Source organism: Symphalangus syndactylus, chromosome 5 (assembly GCF_028878055.3).
Source record: "Symphalangus syndactylus isolate Jambi chromosome 5, NHGRI_mSymSyn1-v2.1_pri, whole genome shotgun sequence".
NCBI lineage: Eukaryota > Metazoa > Chordata > Mammalia > Primates > Hylobatidae > Symphalangus > Symphalangus syndactylus.
Genome location: NC_072427.2, coordinates 84,783,679 through 84,809,125, shown reverse-complemented (window position 1 = coordinate 84,809,125; position 25,447 = coordinate 84,783,679). Strand labels below are relative to the sequence as shown.

The 25,447-nt window shown below is 52.4% G+C and overlaps 1 protein-coding gene across 50 annotated transcripts in view; it reads left to right on the top strand.

Moving 5' to 3' along the window:
• Positions 1 to 25,447, top strand: part of PCBP3 (poly(rC) binding protein 3) — a 286,767-nt gene that overhangs the window by 220,930 nt on the left and 40,390 nt on the right. For 44 of the 50 annotated variants that reach the window (XR_010121153.1, XR_010121152.1, XM_055279975.2 and 41 more), the window contains 3 exons: positions 21,831 to 21,985; positions 24,136 to 24,159; positions 25,131 to 25,163. Coding sequence is in view for 48 of the 50 variants with exons in the window: in XM_055279975.2 (XP_055135950.1) it covers positions 21,831 to 21,985; positions 24,136 to 24,159; positions 25,131 to 25,163 (212 nt within the window). In the remaining 2 variants the exon portion in view is untranslated. Of the gene's footprint in view, positions 1 to 21,826; positions 21,986 to 24,135; positions 24,160 to 25,130; positions 25,164 to 25,447 lie in introns of those variants that run through there. The other 6 variants (XM_055280021.2, XM_055280020.2, XM_055280019.2 and 3 more) reach the window with 1 other exon arrangement.

Here is a 25,447-nt window from a genome sequence, read left to right as displayed (position 1 = left end):
TAGAAACAAGGTCTCCCGATATTGCCCAGGCTGGGCTCAAGTGATCCACCCGCCTCAGCCTCCCTAAGTGCTGGGATCACAGGTGTGAGCCACTGCACTTGGCCCGCTTGTCTATTCTTAGGCCACTGTCACGTGAGCTAAATCGCTGCAGCTTCATGTCTCGATCTCTAGTAAGATAAATCGGCTCACTTTGATCTTTTTCCTCAGGATATTCTTGAACCGATTAATTTTTCCTGTACATTTAAAAATCAGCTTGTCTATGGAATTGAATCTGTAGATCAAAATTGGGAGAATTAACATTTTAAATTATGGAGAGTTCGAGTCAATGAAAAATATATGTTTTCTAATTCTTGGGTCTTCTTTAATTGCTCTTTATGATGCTTTATAATTTCTACATAGACGTTTCACACATCTTTCGTTGGGTCTATCCCAACTCTTTGCCTTTTTTCTGATGGGCTTATACATGGTATCTTCTTTTTTTTTTTTTTTTTTTTTTTGAGACATAGTCTTGCTCTGTCGCCCCGGGCTGGAGTGCATGCAGTGGCACGATCTCAGCTCACTGCAACCTCCGGCTCCCAGGTTCAAATGATTCTCCTGCTTCAGCTTCCCAGAGTAGCTGGGATTATAGGCACTTGCCACCACGCCCGGCTAATTTTTTGTATTTTTAGTAGAGACGGGGTTTTGCCATGTTGGCCAGGCTGGTCTTGAATGCTATCTTCTTTTAAGATTTGATTTTCCGTTGCTGGCTGGTGGGGGGATGTGGAGCGCCCTCACCCTGTGAAGGCATCCCTTCCCGTCACTGTGTCGGTCACTGTGGTTTTCGCTGCCCATGTCCCCTGTGCTGCTGTTCCTTTCTGCTGGCCTCTGGCTGTGTCACCAGCTCTGGAGTGGCCCTAGACTCATGAGAGAGCGTGCAGGTCCCAAACCGAGGGTGGCTGGAGGCAGGAGTGCTGCAGGAGTGCCTGGGCCAGCCCATGTCCAAGTAGGGAGCTCTGCCCAGCTCCCAAAAGAGCCTGCTCACAAAGCCAGTCACTGAGCCCCAGCAGCGCGGTTGCCCCTGACGCGGCACCTTCCTTCCAGGCTCCTGCCTGGCTCAGGGTGTCCAGCGGCAGCCACACAGGCTGGGGGCCCCTCCGTGCTGCGCGCTCTGGCTGACTCTCGGCTGCACATGTGCTGGCAGCTGTTGCAGGTTGCCGCATCCTGGGATTATCTTTTCGAGTAAACTGTGGGGTCAGCAGGCCCAGTACTTGCGTTGCTGCTGCTTTTCACCGCCTGCACCATGGGGATGCATTGGGTCAAGTCACACAACGTCAGAAAACTCAAATTCGATTAAAAGCTCAGGTCTGCTACTGGGCTCCTGGGAAAGTGCAGAGTCAGTCGGGGCCACTCTGGCAGGCTGCAGTGCCTCTGCTTCCCCCGGCTCAGCCTGCCCACACCGGCTTCCCCCAGGGGTCTCGGGACACCTACCAGCAATGGCCAGGGTGACGCCCCTCCCAGTCCAGGGCGAGAGCAGGACAGATACTGTCTCTGATGCCCCCGCAGTGAGCTGGGAAGGACGGCTCATTCACAACCTCTCCTCCTTATGCCCACTGACCCTGAGGCTACAAGGAGGTTGACCTTTGCTTCCTTCCAAGAGGGTTAAACTTCTACTGTTCACTTCTGGATCTTTCACCTATATAGGACACATATTTGAGGGCAAGGTGGGATCCGATGTTGATTTTCGGCCATCTGGATCCCCCACTGCTCCAGCCCGCAGCCAATTTCTCCACCAGACTCTGAGCCACTTGCAGACACGCCACTTGCCGTGCCGTGTGGGAACTGAGGAGAGGTGTGGGGTGAGGAATGTTCCCGCTGGACCCTTTTTCATGGGCCGATAGGATGTCCCTGCTGCGTTCAGCTTCCCACTGAGACTAGAGGGCCCGTGGAGCCTGAGATGTTGTGTGCAGCGCCAGGGCACCGATGGAGCGGTCAGGGGCCTGAACCCGCCCTTAGGCAGGCGAGTCCAAGTGCATCCATCACAGCCAGGATGGTGTCAGAGCCCAGACTTGACTCAGCTCTCAGGGTGGCCCACCCTGTCTCTCATCAGAGATACTACGAATCCCAAAATGAGCATTTGAAAGAATTGGAACATTTGTAGGAGGCACAGTCTTACGTGGTTCCCAAAGGTGGGACCAAGGAACACTGGCACTGGGAGGGAGCCTGGCTATGGTCAGCAAAGTTCAGCATCTTCCAGACATGAGACCAGTGTGGCTGGGCCGCCGGAGCAGCGGAAGGTGAGCGGTCACTGTTCCCCACCGGCACCTTTGTCTGCCTTGGCACTGAGTAGCAGGGGAGCAGGCTGTTCAGGACGCTCGCCGAGGCCAGGCTGTGTAAGCCCTGGACGGCCTCCGAATGCCGCCTGTGACAGGCAGGAGAATGAAATTCCAGAAGCCTCCCCTGCCCTGGGTGGCCTCAGGGACATGATGTGCATGTGAGGCTCTCAAGGAGAATGTGGCAGTTAATCTGCCCTGTCATTTCCGCCGTCCTGGCCTCGTGCAGCCTGATGCAGGCACTGAGCTGTTAAACAGGATAAATCAAATTGGGGCTGCTCCCATCCACCCCCCACTGTGTTCCCTCCCACAGTCACATCCCCCAGACAGCTGAGGCCCTGAGTGCAGCCCTGGACAGAGCACAGCTAACGGGGGGATGGCCAGAGCCGCTGGCCGTGACAGCACTCGCTGCGGCTGCGAGGACCCCAGATGGCGGTTTGCTGGCAAGACTTCTCCCGCCTTCTCGGGGCAAGCAGTGGCACACAGGAGAGAGCTCAGGGCGCCTGCTGCCAGCCGCACTCACAGCTGTGTGACCGCCCTTCTACACTCCAGGGCATCTCGGTGTTAATATCCAAACCTATTCATCCATCCCCCAGAAAACAAGCCTTACAACTTGGGCCTCACGTGACACTTTCAAACATGGGTCTCTTCCCTTCGAGTCTGAAGGGATGTCATTCACTGTTATTTTTGGCATGAAAACAGATGATGGGTTACCTGTCTGGTGGTCGGGAACCTAGGCCTGGAGTCAGCTGGTCACAGTTCAGGGTCATCGCACTGTGTCACCTCATGTGTAAAACGGAGGAAGAGCTCGCCCTACTGTGTTAGGACAGCCTGGATTTATATATGGAAAAACGTGGGGCTGTGGCCCTGTGTGACTGCTGTTTCATTGTACATCACTTCTTACTAGGGCAGTATTCATTTTACTAGCATTCTGTTGATTTGAATATTTTTTTAAAAATGAGTAACTGGCAAATTTATCAGAATTTATAGTGGTACCAGTTTTAAACAGATTTTGCCAATTTAATCAATATAAAAATGAAATGGCCAGTTGCAATGGCTCACGCCTATAATCCCGGCACTTTGGGAGGCTGAAGCAGGCAAATCACCTGAGGTCAGGAGTTTGAGACCAGCCTGGCCAACATGATGAAACCCCATCTCTACTAAAAATACAAAAAATTAGCCAGGTGTGGTGGTGGCGCGCCTGTAATCCCAGCTACTCAGGAGGCTGAGATGGAAGAATTGCTTGAACCCGGTAGGTGGAAGTTGCCAACAGTGAGCTGCTGTACTCCAACCTGGGCAACAGGAGTGAAACTCCACCTTAAAAAAAAAAAATTAAATGAGGCTTTGATTCTGTCAAATGGAGTGGGGGTACACCCCCCTGCCCCTCCCACTGAGCACAGCTGGGACTTCTGCACAGAGTGCTGGAGCAGCTCCCTGGGGACCGGGAGGCGGCAGTGGGAGCAGTGGGAGCAGGCTGGAAAGGAGTCCAGCCCAGCGGGGAGCTTCCTGTGTCCTCACTGTCCTCGCCGCATGGCCTGGACTCCAGGCAGCCACATACCCAGAAGTACAGCCACAGAGAAGCTCCGCATTTCTGTCTGAGGATGGAGAGGGAGCTCCTGCTTGTTGGCATTTGCTCCAGCTTCCAGTCTCTCCCATCCTCACCCCCAGGCGATCCTGTGACAGCAGTGGCTTTGAGGGCACAGCAGCATGACAGGCTGGCAACACAGAGGGGTAGAACTTTTCTCTCTGACCACAGGACTTGTGGTCCCAGAGAATGAAAGGGACCTCCCAGGGCCATTTCCCATCCCTGCCCTCCGGGGTGGGGGGTCCTCCCAGGGCTGTTTCATGTCTCTGCCCTCCTGTCTCTTGGCCCTAGACAGGATGCAGGTGTAGTAAGTTTCTGGCACTGTGGCAAAAGCCAGGCCCTGGCCAGAAAGCCCTGGAGATCACAGAGAGGGGCAAGTTTGAGAAAGGGATTTCATGAAGTTGTGTGTGCATTGCTGGGCACTGCCTGCACTCTCTATGTGTGGATCTGACCACAGACAGCACAGCAAAGGCTTTGACAAGGGGACTGCAGGGTTGATGGCCCCCAGGTCCCAGCCGGGCACTGGGTGGCACACACGTGGCACAGAGTTAAACAGCGGTGCAAAAGCTCTCAGAACAGAACTGACATTGGAGCCGCAGCCCACAGAGTTTGGAACTAACTAGAACTACTGCCCAACAAAATAAAAATGTCGTGTTTCTGCATAAGGTTTAAGTGATAACTGGAGTGTTACGACAATATTCAAACAGACCAGGGGACAACTCGATGTCCGTACTCAGCGTAGGAAGAAATAGGAACCCTCAGCCTCTCCAGCCGGGAGATGAGCAACACACGCCAACCTGGGATTTTTCCTGGTGGAGGATCCACAAGATCCTCAGAGCAGCTGTGCCACCGTGCTCCAGGAGGAAGGGCGAGCCCTCTCAAAGTGAATGGAAAAATAGGAACTCTACGCAGGGAAAGCGAAGGTTTTGTTTGTTTATTTGTTTGTTTGAGTGAGACAGGGCTCACTCTGTCACCCAGGCTGGAGTGCAGTGGTGCAATCTCAGCTCACTGCAGCCTCCACCTCCCAGGCTCAAGCGATTCTCCCATCTCAGCCTCCCAGCAGCTGCAACCACAGGTGCAGCCACCACACCTGGCTAATTTTTAAAATTTTTCATAGAGATGGGGTCTCTCTGTGTTGCCCGGGCTGGTCTTAAACTCCTACACTCAAGCGATCTGCCTACCTCAGCCTCCCAAAGTACTGGGTTTACAAGTGTGAGCCACTGCGCCTGGCCAAGGAAATAGGAGATTTAAAGAATAAAATGGAAATTTTAGAACTAAAAAATCTTATAACCGAATGAAAAATTCATGGTGTAGACTCAATAACAATGGAAGTGACAGGGCACAGAGTCGGCAAACACGAGGAGGACAGCTCAGTACAAATGATCCATGCTGAGTGATAGAGAAAGGACTGGGAGAAATGAATGGAGCTTCCAAGACCTGCAGACGATCCAGACACCACAGTACCCGTGGTTTTTATGTGCACATGAGATGTTCCCCAAGGCAGGCCATATTCCATGTAAAAAACTAAAGCCTAACAAATTTAAAATAATTTAAATCATATAAAATGTATTTTCTGGCCACAGTAGAATTAAACTGTAAATCAATAACCAGAGATAACTGGAAATTTTCCAAATACTTGAAAATCAAAACACACACCTCTAAATAATGCCCTAGTCAAAGAGGAAGTATCAAAAAAATTAGAAAATACTTTGAAGTAAGAGAAAATGAAAAAAAATCTATGGGATACTAATAAATCAGCGCCTCTAGAGAAATTTATAGCATGACAGCATCCATTAGGAAAGAGGAAAGGTCTTCAAACAATAATGTAAGCTTCCACTTGAAGAAACTTTAAAAAAAGAAAACAAAACAAGCGGAAGAGAGTAAATAATCAAGAGCCAAACCCAGTGAAATTAAAAACAGCACTAAGCCTCTTCACATTGGAGTAGCTCAAAAGAAGGAAGGACCGAAACAGTCACGGGTTTCAAGAGCTTGCGAGGCGGTGGCGGTTCTCTGCTGTCTGCTGTTGTTGTATGGCGTGAGAGTCCGTCCTGTTTTCATGGCATTTTTCTCTGCATCCTTTTTATTGACAAGACGTTCCTGTCGTGAGTGGTTTTCCTCTGGCCTCTCTGGGAGCTGGTGGATTTGCAAGTCACGTCCAGCCTTCGAAAGCAGGACTGTTGCCTTGTTCCCCAGTTGCCCTCCTGGAAAGCTTTACCCCGCTGGCCCTGGGCCTCGGAGGGGAGGGGAGCACCTGGGGCACCGCGGTCCTGGCCCCACACAACTTCTCCCGCCATGGCTCCACACCCAGCCCTGTGCCTCCTCTGTGGGCCACAGGGACCCCCACAGCAGAGCCCCAGCAAACCCTCAGTGACTGAATGAAAAACGCAGGAGTGGGTGGTGTGGGAGAAAATAGGATTACGGTGCTTCTGAGTATTGAGTTTAGAAACCGCTGAATTTCAGAACGTTCCACAAGGCCGTGGAAATTGAGCTGGGCTCAGTGCTCATGGGGTGAAATCTGTCTAATCCTTAAATACATACTGCGCCCCCTTGTGGGCCAAGAGTGGTGCTGGGAACTGGGGATTCAGTGGTGAATGGAGGAGACACGTGTGCCCTCTGCCCTCTCGGTGCCAGGGTGGCTCCAGGTGGCTGCAGCAGAGCCAGGAGAGATGGGGTTGCAGGTACAGGCTGGTAGGCAATGCCCTCCATAAGAAGGTCCTGATAAGTGGATAGGAGAACTCACCCTGTCGCTGCAACGAAAGCCGGGGAGCCAGTGGGAGGGCAGGGGGCAGAGACAAACAAGACCAAGGGGGCAGGTGCCGGGCTCTGGGCGGGAGGCCCAGGGCCGGGATTAAACAGCACAGCAGTGGGAAGGTACCCAGGGGCTTCAGCAAGGGGTGAGTCCAAGCTTAGAAGCTCACTGGCAGCGTCAGGCAGCTCATGCCCAGCCGAGTGCTCCTGAGCAGACATGCCTGGGCCAGCTGCGGGCCACAGCTATGGCTGCTTTCCTGGCTGTCCTTCATCAAGCTGAGCGAGTTCCCCTCTATTCCTGTTTTTTTTTCTGAGCGTTTTAATTTTTATCTTGAGTTGGTATTGAGTTTTGTGACAGACTTTTCTGCATGCATTGATATGATTGTGTGCTTTCTTTAGTCTGTTAATAAGGTGAATTACACAGATTTTCCAACCCTGAGTCAGCCTTACATCACAGGAAGAATGGTTATAGCATATAATTCTTGTGGTATATTGCTGAATTCTATTTGTTCATGTTTTTTGTGTGTGAAATGATTAAGTCAAGCTAATTAACATATCCATCACCTCACATACCTTTGTTTGTGGTGAGGTTCGAGTGATCCTCCCGCCTGTCTGCCAGAACTTGAGACCACAGGTGTACACCACCACACCCAGATAATTTTTTCAACATTTTGTAGAGATGGGGTCTATTTTTTCCAGGCTGGTCTTGAACTCCTAGACTCCAGCGACCTGCCTACCTCAGGCAACAGCCTAGGCAACATAGAGAGACCCCATCTCTATAAAAAATTTAAAATCACTCTCAGCAATTTTCAAGTATACATTGTTCTTACCCATAGTCGCTGTGCTGCTCAGCAGCTTTCCAGCCTGTTTGCCTCCTGTCTAACTGAACTTCTGCCCAGTGACCAACAGCTCCCATTTCCCCCAAGCCCCCACAATCCCCGACAGCCACCATCCCACCCTCTGCTTCTGTGAGATGCACCTTTTTAGATTCCACATGTGAGATCATGCAGTATTCGTCCTTCTGTGCCTGGTTCATTTTACTCGTTATAATGTCCTCCAGGTTCATCCTCAGTGACACAGATGGCATGGTTTCTTTCTGTGTATGTGTCTGTGTGTGTCTGTATGTGACCTTTTCTTTATCTGTTCATCTTTCCATGAATACTTAGGCTGATTCCACCATATCTAGGCTGTTGTGAGTCGTGCCGCAATCAACTTGGGCCTGCATGTGTCTCCTCACTATAGTGACTTTGCGTATATGCCCTGAAGTGAGACTGCTGGATCCTATGGTGGTTCTATTTCTAGTTTTTTGAGGAACTTCTGTACCGTTTTCCATAATGACTGTACTTACTTTCCCATCAGCACTGTACAAGGGTTCCTTTTGTCCACCTCCTCACCAACACTTAGCTTTTGTCTTTTTGATGATAGCCATTCTAACAGGTATGAGCCGATATCCCATTGTGGTTTTAATTTGCATTTTCCTGATGATCAGTGATGTTGTGCACTTTTTCATATACCTGTTAGCCATTTGTATGTCTTCTTCTGAGAAGCTTCCATTCCGTTTCTTTGCCATCTTTTAAAAATCTGGTATTTGTGTTCTTGCTAGAGTTGTTTGAGTTCCTTACACATTTTGAGTATTAACTCCTTATCAGATGTTGTATGGTTTGCAGTTTTTTTTTCCAGTTCCCTAGGTTGTCTCTTCACTCTGTTGTTTGCTGTGCGGAAGCTTTTTAGTTTGATACAATCCCATTTCTCTACTTTCTGCTTTTGTTGCCTGTGCTTTGAGGGCCATATTAAAAAAAAAAAAAAAAATCATTAACTAGACCAGTGTCGTGGAATTTTTCCCTGTGTTTTCTCTTAGTGGTTTTACAGTTGCAGATCTTACATTTAAGTCTTTAACCCATTTTGAGTTGATTTTTATAGATGGTGTGAGATGAGGGTCTAATTTCATTCTTCTGCATAGGGACATCCAGTTTCCCCAACAGTTTATTGAAGAAACTGTCCTTCCCCGTGTGTGTTTCTGGTGTCTTTACCGTAGCTGGGTTGGCAGCAGCTGCGGGGTTTCCTGCCGGGCTCTCCACTCTCCTCCACCGCCCTGCGTGTCGTTCTTACACCAGCGCCAAGTTCTGGTCTTTAGTATTTCCTTCCTCTGCTTACTTGGATTTATTTTGTTCTTCTTTTATTAGATTCTTAAAATGACTGCTTAGATTATTGACTGGAGGCTTTTCTCTCTTCAAATGTGTGTTTCGTGCCACAGGTTTCCCTCTCAGCACGGCTGTAGTTGCGTCCTGCGATTTTTTATGTGCTGTGTTTTTATTTTCGTTCAGGTCAATGTGTTTTTTGATGTTCCTTGAGATTCCCTCTTTGACCTATGGATTGTTCATGTATGTATTTCATTTTCAAGTGCTTGGAACTTTTCTTGTTCTCTTTCCATGATTGATTCTGGTTTGAGTCAGCTGTGGTCAGAGAACATACACTATGGTTTCAATTCTGTTAAATTTGTTGAGGTTTCTTTTATGGCCAAGGATATGGTCTATCCTGGTATAGATTCTGTACATGCAGGAAAAGAGTGTGGATTCTGCTGATGCTGGACAGAGTGTTCCGGAAGTGTTCATTAGGCCCCGTTGGTCGATAGTGTTGAGTTCTTCTAAATCCTTCACTAATTCTCTGTCCAGTGGTTCTTTCCGTTGTTGACAGTAATAAAGTCTTCAGCTGTCGTTGTGGATTTTTATATTTTTCTTTTCACTACTATTAGTTTCTGCTTCACATATTTTACAGCTCTGTTATTTGAGTCATACACATTTAGGATTGCTATTGCTTATTTAGACTCTTTTATCATTATGTAATGTCCCTCTCTGTCTCTGATCATTTTCATTGCTCTGACATCTGTTTTTTCCGACACTAATATAGCCATTCCTGCTTTCTTTATTTGATTAATGGTTGCATGATACACCTTTTCCCATTAGTTTATCTTCAGTTTGCTTATATCGTTCTATTTGAAGTGAGTTTTCTGTAGACAGCATATGATGGGGTCATATTTTTAAATCTACTCTGCCAATTTGTGCTTCAGTTGGTGTATTTGGACCATTTATATTTAAAGTTATTATGGTATCGAGATGTTAGGGCTTAAATCTGCCATTTCACCTTTTATTTATCTTTTGTATTTATTTATTTTGAGATAGGGCCCTACTCTGTCATCCAGGCTGGAGTGCAGTAGTGTGATCATGGCTCACTGCAGCCTCTTCTGGGCTGAAGTGATCCCCCCACCCCAGCCTCTCAAGTAGCTGGGACCACAGGCATGCACCACCATGCCCAGCCAATGTATTTTTATATTTTATAGAGACGGGGGTCTTCCTGTGTTGCCCAGGCTGGCCTTGAACTCCTGGGCTCAAGTGATCCTCCCATCTTGACCACCCAAAGTGCTGGTATTACAGGCGTGAGCCACCACCCCCAGCCTCATTTTTAATTTTGTTGGTTTTGTTTTTTGTTTCTCTGGTTTTAGTTTTTTTCTGTCTTCCTGTGAGTCAGTGTACATTTTTTTTGGAATTTTATCAGTAGCATTTTCGAGTATATATCTGTATGGCTTTCTTTTTTAGTGCTTGCTCTAAAAAAGAGCAAACGCATATGTGTGTATGTATATACACACATACTGAATACTAAGTATATAGCACATATATGTGTGTACGTATATACACACATACTGAATACTAAGTATATAGCATATATGTACACACAAATACATATGTAGCACATATGTATATACATATATACACATACACATATATAACATACACATATGCAACATGTATGCACATATAAATATACATATCATATATGTCACGTGTGTGTGCATGTATAATGTTTGAGGCAGGATCTTGCTCTGTTGCCCAGGCTGGAGTGCAGTGACACGATCATGGCTCACTGCAGCCTCAACTAACCAGGCTCCAGCCATCCTCCCACCTCAGCCTCCCCAGTAGCTGGGACCACAGACAGACACCACCACACCTAGCTGATTTTTTAAATTTTTTTGTAGAGACAGGGTTTTGCCATGTTGCCCAGGCATATATATTTTATCAATTCTACTGCTGTCAACATTTCACCAGTTTGAGGGAAGAAACTGTAACTTCCTTTATAATTTTTTTACTGTCCCTCATTTATGATGTAGTTGCTTTAAATATTTCCTAAACATTCTGTACACATCGGACAATGCTGTAATTTTTGCATCAGCCATCAATCATAATTGAGAGAACTCGAGAGTGAAGCCTTTCTATGCACTCACATATTTGCCTACTATGTTCTTTCTTCCTTCCTGTTATTCCAATATTTCATCATCATTTCATTTCGGTTTAGAGGACTTAGGCATTCTCCCAGTGTAGACACGCTGGCAGCAACTTCTCTTAATTTCCTTTCATCCCATAATGTCTTTATTCCTGATTATTTTCGCTGGATGTATCACTCCAGTTGGCACTTCTGTCCTTTTCAGCACTGAGCAGTTCGGGGCCACGTCCTCCTGGCCTCCATGGCTTCTCGCCTGAAATCCACGTCATCCCTTGTCTCCCTCCTGTAGCATGGGGTCGTGTCCCTCTTGCTGCTTTCAAGAATTATTCTTTGCCTTTGGTTTCTAGACTCTTGACTACAATGTGTGTTTGTGTGGATTTCCTTGGATTTATCCTGTTTGGGGTTTACTCATCTTCTCGAATATGTAGGATTTTACTTTTTGCCAAATTTGGGAAGTTTAGCCATTATTTTTTCAAGAGCCTTTATCCCCATCCCCTTTGTTCTCTTTTCCTGGTACCCTAAGGACATGAATGTGAGGTCCTCCCTGTGTCTCACAGGTCTCAGGGGCCCCGTCTGTGCATCTTCGGTCTGTTTTCGCCCTCTTGTTGGGATTGGGTACTTTCTGTTGTTTTTTCTCACAGCTCCCTGCTTCTCTCCCCTGACTCTTTCACTCTGTCGTAGAGCTTTCTAGTTCTATCGTTCCTTTCAGTTCTCTGCATCTCCCATTAGCTTGGTGGGAACTGGCATCTCTGTGGAGGCATTCTATTCTGTTTTCTCATTTGTTTAAAGAGTGTTCCTGCTTGTTCGCTGAAGCATTTTTATGAAGGCTGCTTTCACCTCTTTGTCGGAGGATTCCGACAGCTCTGTCATCCTGGGGCTGACGCTGTCTTTCATTCAGTTTGAGATCCTTTGGGTTCTTTGTATAACAGGTGATTTTCTGTTTGAAATCTGGACCTTCTGGATATTATGTTATGAGACTCTGGTTATATAAACCTTCTGTTTAGCTGGCTGCTTCTGATACTTCTCCAGCAGGGGAAACAAGAGGTGAAAGTCCAGGCTTTCCACTCGGCCTCTGCTGGTACCAAGGGCAGAGGACGTGGTGAGCTGTGGAGGAGGCCTCATTGCCGCTGGGCAAGGGTGGGAGCTCTGGGGCCCTGGAGGCCTGTGCAGAAACCTCGCTGCTCAGAGGAGGGGGCTCCCTCATTACTGACCCCACATCGCCTCCACTGACACCAGGGGGCAAGGACTCACCACCTGTGGGAATGAGAGCCCCTGTCCCTGCTCAGCCTGCTCTGAAGCCACCCCAGCATGGGGTTCGGGAGCCTCTTGGCAGCCTGGTGAGGGTGGAGGTCTAGGCTCCGTACGCGGCCTTTGCTGCCTGGCTGGGGAGGGGCACCGTGTCCTCCATGGTGCCTGGTGGAATAAAGGAGCTGCTGCTCAACATTTCCAGCCTCACTGTGCTGTCCCTTCACTGACCCTTCGGCTGCAGAGAGCAGACTTTTGTTGGGGCCTTTTCTTGTCTGTGCCTGTTGGCATTTCCGGCTTGCCAGCTTTTCCACTTCCAAGTCTGAGAGACATAGAGAAAGCCCAGGGGTTCACCACCATGCCGTTCCTGGGTGCCCTGGTCCCTGGCTAGTCTGCCTTTCCTACGCATTTCAGTCTTCTTGTGTTTGTGGTGGATACAATATCCAGGCTCTTTTGTTGTTTTAGCAGGAAGGATTGGGAAGCGCTGTGTGCTCCATTTCCCAGAAGCAGCAGCCTTGCCACTCCTTTTGTGCACGTGGCATCTGAGAGCACAGATGCCGGAGCTGCTGGGGCTGCACCAGCTTTGCCCTGCTCGGCTGCGTCCCCAGAGCAGGCCCTCCAGCCTCTCCAGCATCAGTCCTTCCATCTGTAAGACAGGGTGATGGTGGCTCCACACCTCATTCAGTTGGACGGACAAGTAAAGGCATCAGCAGACACCAGCTGCTGAGGACAGGCCCAGCCAGAAGCAGACAGGAGCTCTGTGGCATGGGGGACACTGTCGCCAGTGGCCTCGTTCCCCAGCTGTTCACACGTTGGTGCTGGTTTCCAGTGGGCACCCAGGCAAACAGCGTCGCCATTCCAGGCACCTGCTTTTTGAATGTCTATGCCCTTTTTTGTGGGAGGAGAGATTTCTGCAAACATAATTTCTAGTTTAAAGTTGGCAAGTATTTTAGGCTATTGGTACATTCTGCCAGGTCGCCATTTATAGAGGCTGCAACTGCTACGCACTCCCCAAGCTTCCCGGAGAACCCTGGCTTCGTGACGACCTCACAGCTGCTCTTATCGATAGATGTCTAGTACCAGCCCACGGCGAAGAGAGACGAGCCAGACTCTGGAAGGTTGGGCCGCCTTTCCCTGACCTGCCCTTGCAGCTGTGCTTGCAGCTCTGTCCTCTGGCGATGGCCCTGCATCGCTGCTGACCCATGGGCATTTCCGGAGGGGGCTAACGGTTCTCAGGGTCTCTCCTCAGGAGCGCTGGGATCCCCACACTCTGCTGGGTACCTGTCCTGGCGATGTACGAATCCCAGAGAGGCCGCACAGGGCAGAGGGGTCTCCCCTAGCTGAGCCCTGCTCTGAGCCTGGCCTCTCCTCCTGCTCCTGCAGCTCTTCTGTGTCACCTGTTTCTGTTACTTTAATAATGACAGTTCCTTTCTTGGGAAGGCACCTTGTTTACCTGTTTTTCTTCAAGGACAGCACAGAGCCTAAAGCTTAGTGACTGCCTAGGAAATATTTCTTAAAATAATCAAGTTATTAATTAATAACTGCTGTTACCTCCAGGGTGGATTTCAATCTGCTCCTTGCATTTATGGGTGCCTGCAGGTGGGAACCGCGGCTAGAGTAGCTCACCCTGCTCCTGTAGTCCCACCTCCCACGCCACAGCAGGGTGAACTGGCCCCTCACTCACCCGGGCCTCCCAGTCGGGGCCGCCCACACACCAGCGCACACAGCACCTTCCCCACGGCAGATGCCTGCTCCAGGGCAGGGCCCCGCTCCACAGCGACACAGCATATGATACCACAGGCAGCTCTCCTCCCACCAGCCTCCTGTGTGCAGGTTCAGTGCTTCTAGACAGGCAATTGGAGCCGAATTCTTAAATCCATTGTGGGTTTTGAGTGAAGCTGTAATGAATAAACATATGTTACACACGTGGACAGTATCTGTACATGGAATGATTATAAAGTTTGCACATTACACATGTGGACACTATACATGGAATGATTATAAGGTTTGCACATTATACATGTGGACAGTATACATGGAACAGTTATAAAGTTTGCACATTAAATCACACGTGGACAGTATCTACATGGAATGATTGTAAGGTTTGCACATTAGACACACGTGGACAGTATCTGTACCTGGAACGATTATAAAGTTTGCACATTAAACATGTGGACAGTATTTATACATGGAACGATTATAAAGTTTGCACATTAAATCACACGTGGACAGTATCTACATGGAATGATTGCAAGGTTTGCACATTAAACACACGTGGACAGTATCTATACATGGAATTATTATAAAGTTTGCACATTAAATAGCCCTTGTATGTTAGCTTCCTAAATATACCTTTATGGCCTCAATACCACTTTGGCATAAGCAAGTAAGTAAAGAAAGGAATCTTTCATTCTGGCCCGTGCACTGTTGTATGACTGGAGCTGCGTTGATGCCCTAATCCTGGGTCTGTTTCGTCTTTGGAGACAGAGCGATGTGTGTGGGAGTGGGGGTTCAGGCAGGAGAGCTCACAGGGGCTTCAGAGACGGGGGAGTGGAGAGAAGAGCTGTTAAATGTAAGTGCCCCGAGCTGCCATGTGCAGCTGCATGCAGGCCAGCAACCTCTAATTTGCACTTCCTCTGACTGCAGAAGTCATTAAGTCACATCAAGGCCTGTTTAGAAGCTGTCAGGACCATCTTTTCTACTGTTCCCCTGATGCCTCCATTGTGAAGACCCAGCCCAGCTCTGAATGCAGGGACAGCACCTGTGCTTCCTGGCAGACACAGCTCAGAGCAGGAAACCTGGTCTCCAGCTTGGGCAGACAGCAACGGTGCAGGCAGTGTGGCTGGTGGCACCCCTTCCTCCCCTCCTCATGGCCAGCGCCACGGCCAGCCGCCTCCTCCCTTTTTCCGCAGCCCGCCCTTGTGAAAGGATGCTCTGGAGTTAGAGGCAGGGGAGCTTGAGGCCTGGCTGCGTCTTTCCCTAGCTTGGGGACCTTTGAACAATCCCCGAGTCTCCTTGCCATGGCTCTTGCAGCAGTACGTTGAGGTGGCTAGAGATGTTTGTTGCCGCGAGTGCTGCTCAGCCCTCACATGCTTGTCCATCCGCCTGTGGCACTGGCGTCCAGGGAAGAGCATTCAAGTACATGGAGATTTCACCTGCAGCTTCTGATCCCCCCAAATTCTCTCTAGTATGACTTTAAAGAAAAGATACTTTTGAAAACCAAAGGGAGCTTTTAGAAGTCAGCGTAGCTCCGAGGCAGAGGCCTGTTTCTGCTCTGTCTTGGAGCTGACAGTGGCTCCAGCCAATCACCCCGTTCCTCCAGTAGCCCTGAGTAAGGAGTGCTGTGTCCCTGACCTCGGTATTTGGCCCACGCCAGGGGCCGGGACTGCTTCTGTCACTGTCAGGGTTGACAGACGTGGCCTCGCAGCTGTCTAAGGGGCAATTTCCACCAGCTTCTCTGCCATGGGAGAGAATGGAGCAGACAGGCCGTGAGGCCAACATGAGAGCACGTGGAGGGGTCCTGCCTGGCGACACCCTGCAACTAGACAGCACTGCATGCCCTCTGGGCAGCACTGAAAAGGCTGAACAGACCAGGTGTTGGCACGGGTGTGGAGGAGCTGGAGCTGTGTGCGCTGCTGAGGGGAATGTGGATAATGGAACCTGGAACTCTGCATTGCTGAGGGGAATGTGGATAATGGAATCTGGAATTCTGCACTGCAGAGGGGAATGTAGATAATAGAACCTGGAACTCTGCACTGCTGAGGGGAATGTGGATAATAGAACCTGGAACTCTGCACTGCCGAGGGGAATGTGGATAATAGAACCTGGAACTCTGCACTGCTGAGGGGAATGTAGATAATAGAACCTGGAACTCTGTGCACTGCTGAGGGGAATGTGGATAATAGAACCTGGAACTCTGCATTGCTGAGGGGAATGTGGATAATGGAACCTGGAACTCTGCACTGCTGAGGGGGATGTGGATAACAGAACCTGGAACTCTGCACTGCTGAGGGGAATGTAGATAATAGAACCTGGAACTCTGCACTGCTGAGGGGAATGTAGATAATAGAACCTGGAACTCTGTGCACTGCTGAGAGGAATATAGATAGTGGAACCGCTGTGCCGCGGCCTTGAACAGTTTCTTAGGAGGTTCCACGTGCAGCTTCCGCAGGATCCAGCCGTTCTACTACTAGGTGGTACCTGCAGGAAATGAAAGTGCTTCCATGAGAAGAACTGTGCACAGATGTCTAAAGCAGTTTTACTTTTGTGTCCCCCATTGCATACAGCTCGAATGTTCTTCACTGGTTGAATGGAAGCGCCAGTGGTGGTTTTTTCCCACAGTGGAATTCTAAACAGAAAGGAACTGTTTATACGCTCAGCAGCGTGGATACATCTTCTGTAAATACTAATAGAAGCCAGACACAAAAGAATTCTTACGCCATGATTCCGTTTGTGTCGACTTCTGAAAGTCCAGGAGTCTATAACGACCGCAAGTGGGCACTTGTCAGCGGGCAGTGGCAGGTGGAGTGGGAGCAAGGACCGCGGGGGACCAAGGACTGCAGGTTCCTGTGAGCCACTGTGGGACAGCCCCAGGTGTATACACGGGCAAGACTGTCACACTGTAGATTTTAAGTATGTGCAGCCTATTAACCATCAACGATACCTTTAAAACGCCATGACACCACGTTACACACGCAAGGTTAAACGGTGAGTCGGTCTGTGCCACTGCAGGGGTCCATCAGAGCTCTCTCTGAGCACCTGTTCCCCTGGCCAGGCCCCTCCTCCTGCACAGCCCCAGGGCCTCTGTGCCCCTTTGACCTCAGGTGCCAGCCTCCTGGGCTGTCTCAAGTGCCCCGTGCCTGTCACCCAGTGGAAGCAGCCCCTGAGTGAGGACGTCCACACAGCCTGCATTCCACAGAGCACCACCGGCCTAAAATCACCACAGGGTCAGAATCTAATGTAAGGGGGGTTTATTCAAAGGCAGTTGGAGGCTGGCCCACCCGGAAACACCAGCTCCAGAGGAATGGAGTCCGCCCTCGGAAGCAGGGAGGGGAAGGGTGCCCTCGGGCAGGCAGAGGCGGAGGCTTTTAGCAGGACCGCAGCGTCCTTCCTACGAGGTGGGCGCAGTCCCAGCGTTTGATGGATGACGGGCAGTGCCTGTTTCGGGGAAGGGTACATTTAGCCTGTCAGAGGGTGCGGCAGTCACCGTTTCCCGTCTTCTTGTCTTTTCAGAGCAGGACAAAGGGGAAGTTCCTCTACAAGGGTCATGAACTAAGAAGGCAGGAGGTTTCTGCCCCTGGCATTGGTTAATTCTCTCCAGTCATTGTGCAGAACAAGGAAACAGAGTGCATTAGTCCCTGGCCTGAGAAAGGGGAGCTGCAAGTGCACATGAGGGGCACAGTCCCATCTCTCACGGGGCATGAGGGGCGCAGTCCCATCTCTCATGGGGCGTGAGGGGCGCAGTCCCATCTCTCACGGGGCTTAATGTGCCCAGACCGTGTTCATGTTCATACCTGGGAGGAGGGGAAGCCGGCATGGTCTGCGTGGCAGGTCCAGCCAACCCACAGGGCCTTGGATGAGTCTCTGCAGCTGAGGCTGGCCCTGCCAGGGCTGACCCCAAAGCTGTGGCTAAATTGGGCTCCCAGCATTGGCCCCGTGTCCTCTGTGAGGAGATCTGCACCCCAGGTCTATGCATGGACTGTCCCCACCCCCAGGCCCCACACTCAGCCCCCTTCAACCTGGGTCCTCAGGGCACCTTCACTCCATCCACCTGGGCCTCCCCATCTTAGTGACCGTCTCCACTGTGGGTGCCAGGACCCTCTCTACTTCCGTAGCTATGCGTCAGGGCCACTGTGTGAGCTGGAAATCAGCGCAGGGAACTCTGGAGAGGGGAGGGAGTCCTGGAGAGGGGAGCTGATATTAACAGGGAAGCCCCATGAGGAGGGGCCACAGTGGAGTGAGGACTGAGTGCGGGAAGGAGGGTGTTCTAGGCCCGGGCGGGGAGGGGAGTCTCTGGGGAGGAGAAGTGCTGGGGTCCTTTACCCTCAGGGCCTGTGGCAGTTGGGGGATGGTGGATGAGGCCTTAGACTAAACTCTGAGAGAATGGGATGTGGAGAGTTGTCTTGAGTGGGGAGGGAGTGGGGAGGAGGGAGGGGGCTCTGTGTTGCTGGTTGGAGGCATCCCTGGCACCTGTCACAGCAGGGGCTGGAGGGTGGGGCAGGACCTGGGGGCAGTGGGGGTGGAAGAGGGTGCAGAAAAGCTCAGATTGTGCCTCACATGGTGGGTGGGGCTGCTGGGCTTGTTAATGCATGGGATGGAGTGGGTCAGGAGTCGTGCTGGTCACATATGTCAAATGTGGGTGTCTGAAATCCCCATGACCACAGCTATAGGCTGCATCCCCTGGGAGCTGGGGTGCAGAGTGTGTTCTGGCCTGAGGCACATCTGGAGATGGTGGTCCACAGACCCCCTGGGCAAGTGCAGACAGTGGGGAGGAGGTGGGGGCCCCGGGTGCAGACGGGGGGCAGGGAGAGGCAGGAGGGGACCCTGGGTATAGACAGGAAGGGAGGCAGGTGAGGGCCCCGGGTATAGAGAGGAAGGGAGGAGGTGAGGGCCCTGGGGATAGACAGGAAGGGAGGCAGGTAAGGGCCCCGGGTATAGACAAGAAGGGAGGAGGTGGGGGCCCTGGGTATAGACAGGAAGGGAGGCAGGTGAGGGCCCCGGGTATAGACAGGAAGGGAGGAGGTGAGGGCCCCGGGTATAGACACGAAGGGAGGCAGGTGAGGGCCCTGGGTATAGAGAGGAAGGGAAGCAGGTGGGGGCCCTGGGTATAGACAGGAAGGGAAGCAGGTGAGGGCCCTGGGTATAGAGAAGAAGGGAGGCAGGTGAGGACCCCAGGTATAGACAGGAAAGGAGGCAGGTGAGGGCCCCGGGTATAGAGAGGAAGGGAGGCAGGTGAGGGCCCTGGGTATAGACAGGAAGGGAGGCAGGTGAGGGCCCTGGGTACAGACAGGAAGGGAGGAGGTGGAGGCCCTGGGTATAGACAGGAAGGGAGGCAGGTGAGGGCCCCAGGTACAGACAGGGGGTGGGGATGAGGTGGGTGGGGACCCAGGCCCTCACGGGATGACTGTGCCTGTCTCTTCTCCCTGTCCCATTGCATGGGCTAAAATGTGCTAAATCTCCAGCACTGGACGGGACAGAGGGAGGGACCTGGATGGACCAGAGCTCTGCCTGTTTCTGGAACACAGTGTGGGAAGGGGCGGGCAAGCCTCAGAACAGGCTCCATTCTGAGGAACGGCCAGTCCCATAGGGCCTTGGATGCCAGTGGTCAGAGCGTGGGCTGCTGCAGGCTCCACCTCAGCCCTTCATTTCCTGGTAGCCACTGAGCTGCCCCATGGACTCTGGGCAGATGGCCAGTGTTAGCTGGGAAGGACAGCAGCAGCCACGGAGGTGGCAGCAAGGCCAGGGCACTTTGCAGACGGCATGGACGGGCAGGTACCTAGGGACAGCCAGAGAGTGGCTGATGCCTCGTTCACCCTGGCCTTCCAAGTGGTCTGCAGCTCTGGGAGGTGCTGACTGGAGCAGGGTAGGTCCTCTGGGGCCCTGGGCACTGAGTCCCAGGTGACCCGCACGGCACAGGATGGCCCCTCACTCATGCCGCCCTTGCAATGAAGAGAGGCACTGGCTGCAGCTCGCTGGCATGTGTGACTGATAGAGGCTGACAGCCTGGAGCCCTAAGCACTCCTGGCAGGAGCTGACCCACTTTCCCTTCCCTGGGCTGGAAACCTTGACATAACAGATGGCTGCGGGCCCCTGCTGTCCCTCTGATGGGGAAGAGAGTTTTTAATTAAAAAGGAGGCACGGAGCTCTAGACCAGCCACACCGAGATGCAGTCCATGTGTGCTGGTCCATCGGCACCCACAGGTTAAAGGGTGCAGCCAGGCTTATCTCAGGGTGCCCGTGTGCGCACAGAGGTGCTTCTCAGGGGCCATGCCATGCATTTGAACTGATACTCTGCTCTCCTTTCTGAGATCTGTCTACACGAATGCACTACTTAGAATGAGTCACTGAAGCAATGGCGTGAGCTGTGCTGTCCAGCAGAGCTGTCCGCGCTGCCAGAAATGGCCTCTCTCTGTACTTTTCCCCCGGCAGCTGCCGCCGCCCACACAAGGCTGTTTGACACTTTAAATGTGCTTGTGGGTGTTTAGTTTTAAACTGAAAAAGCCACATGTGTCTGTCGTGCCGCACAGTGAAGAGACAGCATTTGTATGCAAGAATGATCTTCCGAACCCTTTGTGCTACGTGAAGTCCTCGTTAAATGCAACGTGAAAATCCTTGTCCTTCAAAGTGTCATTTTATTACAAATAATAACGTAATAAAATTACAAATTAATACAAATAATATTACAGATAACAATTTGTAATAAAATTACAATAATTTTGTGATAGTCTGAGTGTGTTGATGAAGTGACCTATACATGTGTTTTTAAGCACAGTAAGCACAGATATAGACAGCATAAGCGCGGGTATAGACAGCATGTCACTGTCAGTGCAGAGGTGCGTCCCTGGCTGTGGCTCCTGTCCACCCCCTGACACCTGTGGCTGCTCTTTGCAGATCCTCCTTACACACCACACAGGCAGTCAGAACAGGCTTTGCCTCTGTGTTATCTTTGTGTTTTAGCATATTTGTTTAATAGAACTATTTTATTGAGAAAAAAAGCCCTTTGCCCTGACTTTTAACTCGTAGCTGCCTCTTCTGTGTGAACCGGTTGAATCAAAGGGCAGTGCCCAGGCAGCTCGATCATGGTGGGGGGTGCGGCTTCACAGGGTTCTGTTCCTGGTGGGTTTTGCGAGCCAGCCCCCTCGGTGAGGTGTTGCCCTTCAGGGAAGGACTCGGGATGGGGCTGACCCTGCAGAGCCCAGTACCTTGGAGCAGGGTCCCCACCGTGCCACCCTGACTGTCGCACGAGTCCCTCACTTTCACTACCATCATTCTTTGCTGCTCAATCATAAAATGAGGCCTTAATTTTGCCCAGTGGGCTCCGTCAACTTGCTGAATGACGGTGCACAGTAGTGACACGATGACTGCAGACAGCACTGTGTGCGTGGAAGGCACTTGCTGAGAACTGCCAAGGACACCAGCCGTTTGGCAGCTTAGTTGGCGGAGACTAAGTCACATGAGAGCATGAGGGGATGAAGATGGCAGGCTTGGGATGTGAAGGGCCAGCTCCCACACCCTGGTGAGGGGACTCTGGCACCCCGTGACTGTGTGTTGAGGCCACAGCGGAAGCAGGGGGCAGAGCCCCAGGGCGCTGGGCCTGTGAGGTGCGAGTCCCCTGGGCCTCACAGGGGTAGCTCCTGCCAGTCTCCGGCTGCTGAGAGAGGTGCTTCTGTGACCCTGGGCAGATGCAGACCTTGGCCAGGGGCTGCAGTGGCCTGCCCAGCGTCAGTAGGGAGGCAGCCATGGGGCCTCCCTGGAGGCCTCTCCCAAGGCCCTCCCCTGAACTCCCGCACACCCTGTGCGCAGCAGGCGAGGCTGGTCAGCATGTGGCGGGTGGGCAACCCCATTCTACTGCCACCCGGGAGGCTGGAGTGGTAGCGGCCCAGGACACCCCTGGATGTGTGTGGTCCGTGAGACTCTTCTCTAGCAGCAGCTGTGCCTTCTCTCTCCAGGTGACACCTTCTGGGCCCCATCTGTCCTTCCTCACAGCACCCTCAGCACCTTAAGCCACCACCCTCAGCCACAATTTGGCAGAAGGATGGAGTCCAAGGTCTCAGAAGGTGGCCTGAACGTGACCCTCACCATCCGCCTGCTGATGCATGGAAAGGTAAGAGGAGCCGCCATTGTCTCTGTAGGAAAGGCGGCCGCAGCAGACAGAACCAGAGACGCACCGCCTGGGCCATTGGCACTGTAGGAAAGGCAGACATGGCACACAGAACCTGACACTGCCTGGGTCTTTGGACCATTTTTTAATCTTATTTTAAGCAATCTCAAACTTACAAAGCAGTTATAGGTACAGCCCCTTTGAGACAGTGCCAACCTGATGCCTTCTGCATGTTTCCTACAAACGGACCTTCTCCAGCGCAACCACACACAGCCACCAGTGTCAGGGCACCCACACGGATGCATTCCCACCACTGGCCTCCCTTCACAGCGGCCGCAAAGCATCCCCTGGTTCCCTGTCTAGAGTCCCTTCCACCTGGAGTAGATCGTCGGCTTTGAGTGTGCAGTTGGCACTTTCTGCACGGCGTGTGTGGAGCACCCATGCCTTGGTCTAGGTCTCCTGGCTGTTGGCAGGAACATGGAGCAGCTCTGTCCCGGGGTGTGCCTGTTGGCCGCTCCCAGGAACCTGTCCTCAGACTTCCAGAGCATGTGTTTCTATCCTCTGGGAGTCAGGTTGCTGTGTTCTTCCCTGGCTTTTCCTTCCATGACCACGTGATTTGCTCCGATGCCCTCGCTGCCCTGCTTTGGCCAGAACCCCAAGGCCCGACGAGTCCCTGTTCCTATAGCCCCATCCTGCTCTCTGCTCATCTTGTCCTCCTTGTCCCAGTCCTGGAACCAGCCACTTCCCCAGCAGCTCCTGTGTGTGGTGGCATGTTCTGGAAGCCAGGGTGCATGGTGCCCCTGGGCTGCTGTGGGTCCTGGGCTGCACCCCCGTAGAACACTTCCTTCCACGTTCAGCTCCCTACATGGAACCCAATTCCAGCCCCACAGCACAGGGCCCCGCAGTTCTTCCTTCCTGCCTCAGGTGTGCACCATGAGGAATCCAACTGCCAGTATCTGCGTGGCCTCCCGCCGGGAGGGGGCTGAGGAGGAGGAGGCTGGCAGAGGCTCTGAGCTCTAGCCTCACAGCACTGGCACATCCTAGATTTCCGGAAGACACGGCCTCCTCCCCGGGGGAAGGTGGTGGTGCCCACACCCAGAGCGTTCATTCCTGCAGTGGAGACAGAGGGACCTGCCTCTCTGACTGTGGGTGTCAGGAGCCAAGGCGCATGGTAGATGGGGCTCTCTGTGAGGCCAGGTGCACGGCCCCATCTCCAGCAGCAGCGGCCATGCCACCCAGCTGCACTCTGTGGGGGAGGTGCTCTGATTGACGGGGGCCCCTACCTGTGCCCAGTGTCCTCCTCCTTCCACCGACCCCTCTGCACGTCATCCTCACGGCCTACCTCTCCCTCCACGGGCCCCTCTACACACCATCCTCATGGCCTCCCTCTCCCTCCACGGACCCCTCTGCACGCCATCCTCACGGCCTCCCTCTGCCTCCACGGACCCCTCTGCACGTCATCCTCATGGCCTCCCTTTCCCTCCACAGACCCCTCTGCACGTCATCCTCACAGCCTCCCTCTGCCTCCGCGGACCCCTCTGCATGTCATCCTCACAGTCTCACAGACGTCACCATTGCTGGCCTCACTTCAGGTGACAGGCCACAGTAGCACCTGTCAGCTCTGTCCTGCTGCTGGACAGGGAGATACTGGGCCACTCAGCCCAGTGGAGAGTGTGTGTCCCGAAACTGCCTTGGGCTCACCATCAGAACTGTGGCAGCATCTTCCAGCATTCCTTTTAACAGGCTGCTGTTTGAATAGGAGTCATGGAGCAATAGCAGTGCTAAGTTTTCTTTAAGTCACACAATTGAAGGAGGCTTTATTTTTTACACATTTCTTCCAGGGTTTCCTGGTAGCCCGAGTGCATAGGTGATGCACCCTGAGTTATTTATCGGGGGTAGCCAGCTGCCCTCCCCCGGGGCACCTAGAGTCAGCCCATCTCTGGCCTGGTCAGGTGGGCACCAAGGAAGCCCCGGCTCAGGGCCTCTGTATAGGAGCCTGGCTTGTACACACTCCCCCACCCACCAGCAGATTCTGAATTCTCCCTTCTTCACTCACACCAGGAAGGTAGGCAGGTTTCGGTAGTGTCTGCCTCCAGTGTTTTCCTCCTCCTGCTCTATGACGTCATCTTTCTGTGATTTTTTTTTTCCTGCAGGAAGTTGGAAGCATCATCGGGAAGGTAATTATTGCTTGAATCTCTGCCTCTTCTGAGGTCTGTGTAAAGGGATGGTGAGGATGGCAGCATCCCTGGGTGCTAGGTGGCACCCAGTAGGTGCGCCTTTCCCGGTTGGTGGGTGGTCTGTGTTCCATGAAGACAGGACCCCAGAGGTGTTGCCTTTATGCTGTATGACATTGAAGCTGGTCCCTGGCTCTGTGCGGCCTGAGGGGAAGGGGTTCACTCCAGCTGGTCGCCTAGCGAGGCCACCCTGGCCTTGATGGCCAGTCCTTCTTCCCGGTTGAAGACCCTATGAAGAATGATTTCTCACGCCTTCTTCAGCCGGCCATGTAGTCTGGGTGGTCTCCAGGAGTGCAGGTGGAGGCAGCAGCCCTCAGACACTTTCTTTCCAAATCAGGGCTGGCCCGGGGAAAGTAAGGCCCAGTTTGGAAGCCTGCTGCCCCGGGAGGCCGAGCAGTGAGGGCCACCTCCCCGTCTTCGTCACATTTTCACCACCTCCGGGGGCCCTGTGTCCTTCCCCTCAGTCCCACCATGGGGGCGCCTCTAATAGCTCATTGTCCCGGCTTCCTCCCAAACCCTTGAGAGGGCGTGTCTCCGAGAGTCACCACCTCCAGGAGGCCGAGCCAGAGTGTAGCCGGCCATGCGGGGCACCTGAGGGCACGCACACTGCCATGTGCCACGAGTGAGCTGCCGTGGGGAGTCAGGTCAGACCTGCACCACCCTTGCCAGCTGTGTGCCCGTAGGTGGGTGCACTTGCCTTCCTGGGCCTCAGTTTCCCATCCAAAATGTCTGCCAGGGTGTGGTGGGCATGGAGCCTGGCCTTCTTAGTGGAGAGGCTGGTTTGCTCCTCCAGCACAGGCGGGAGGCTCTGCTGTGTGGGCGTATGGGCCAGGCCGCTCCCCACCCACCATGGGCCGCGCCATCCTCAGAGCCAGAGGGATGCCTTTTCCTTATTGTCTAAATCTTTATTCCAGAAAGGAGAAACTGTGAAGAAGATGCGTGAGGAGGTGAGTGTGGTGGGTCCGCACCTGTCCGCAGCCATTCCCGGGTGGGCGGAGGGGGGGTCCCCAGGCTCTGCCCCTGCCGATGTCCTGCCTGTGCTCTCGGCTGGCCGGGGCGTGTGGGGAGTGCAACGCGGGGCCCCTTTCCCCCTACCCAGGCCTCCTGTGCTTCCCTGTGGGGAAGGGATCTGTTGGATTCCTTTTGCTAGTTAAAATTTCATTGTAAAGGAGATTGTTCAGAAGCATTTTACTGTTCAGTCGTGGTTTGCGTCAGCGGACAGAGGCACATG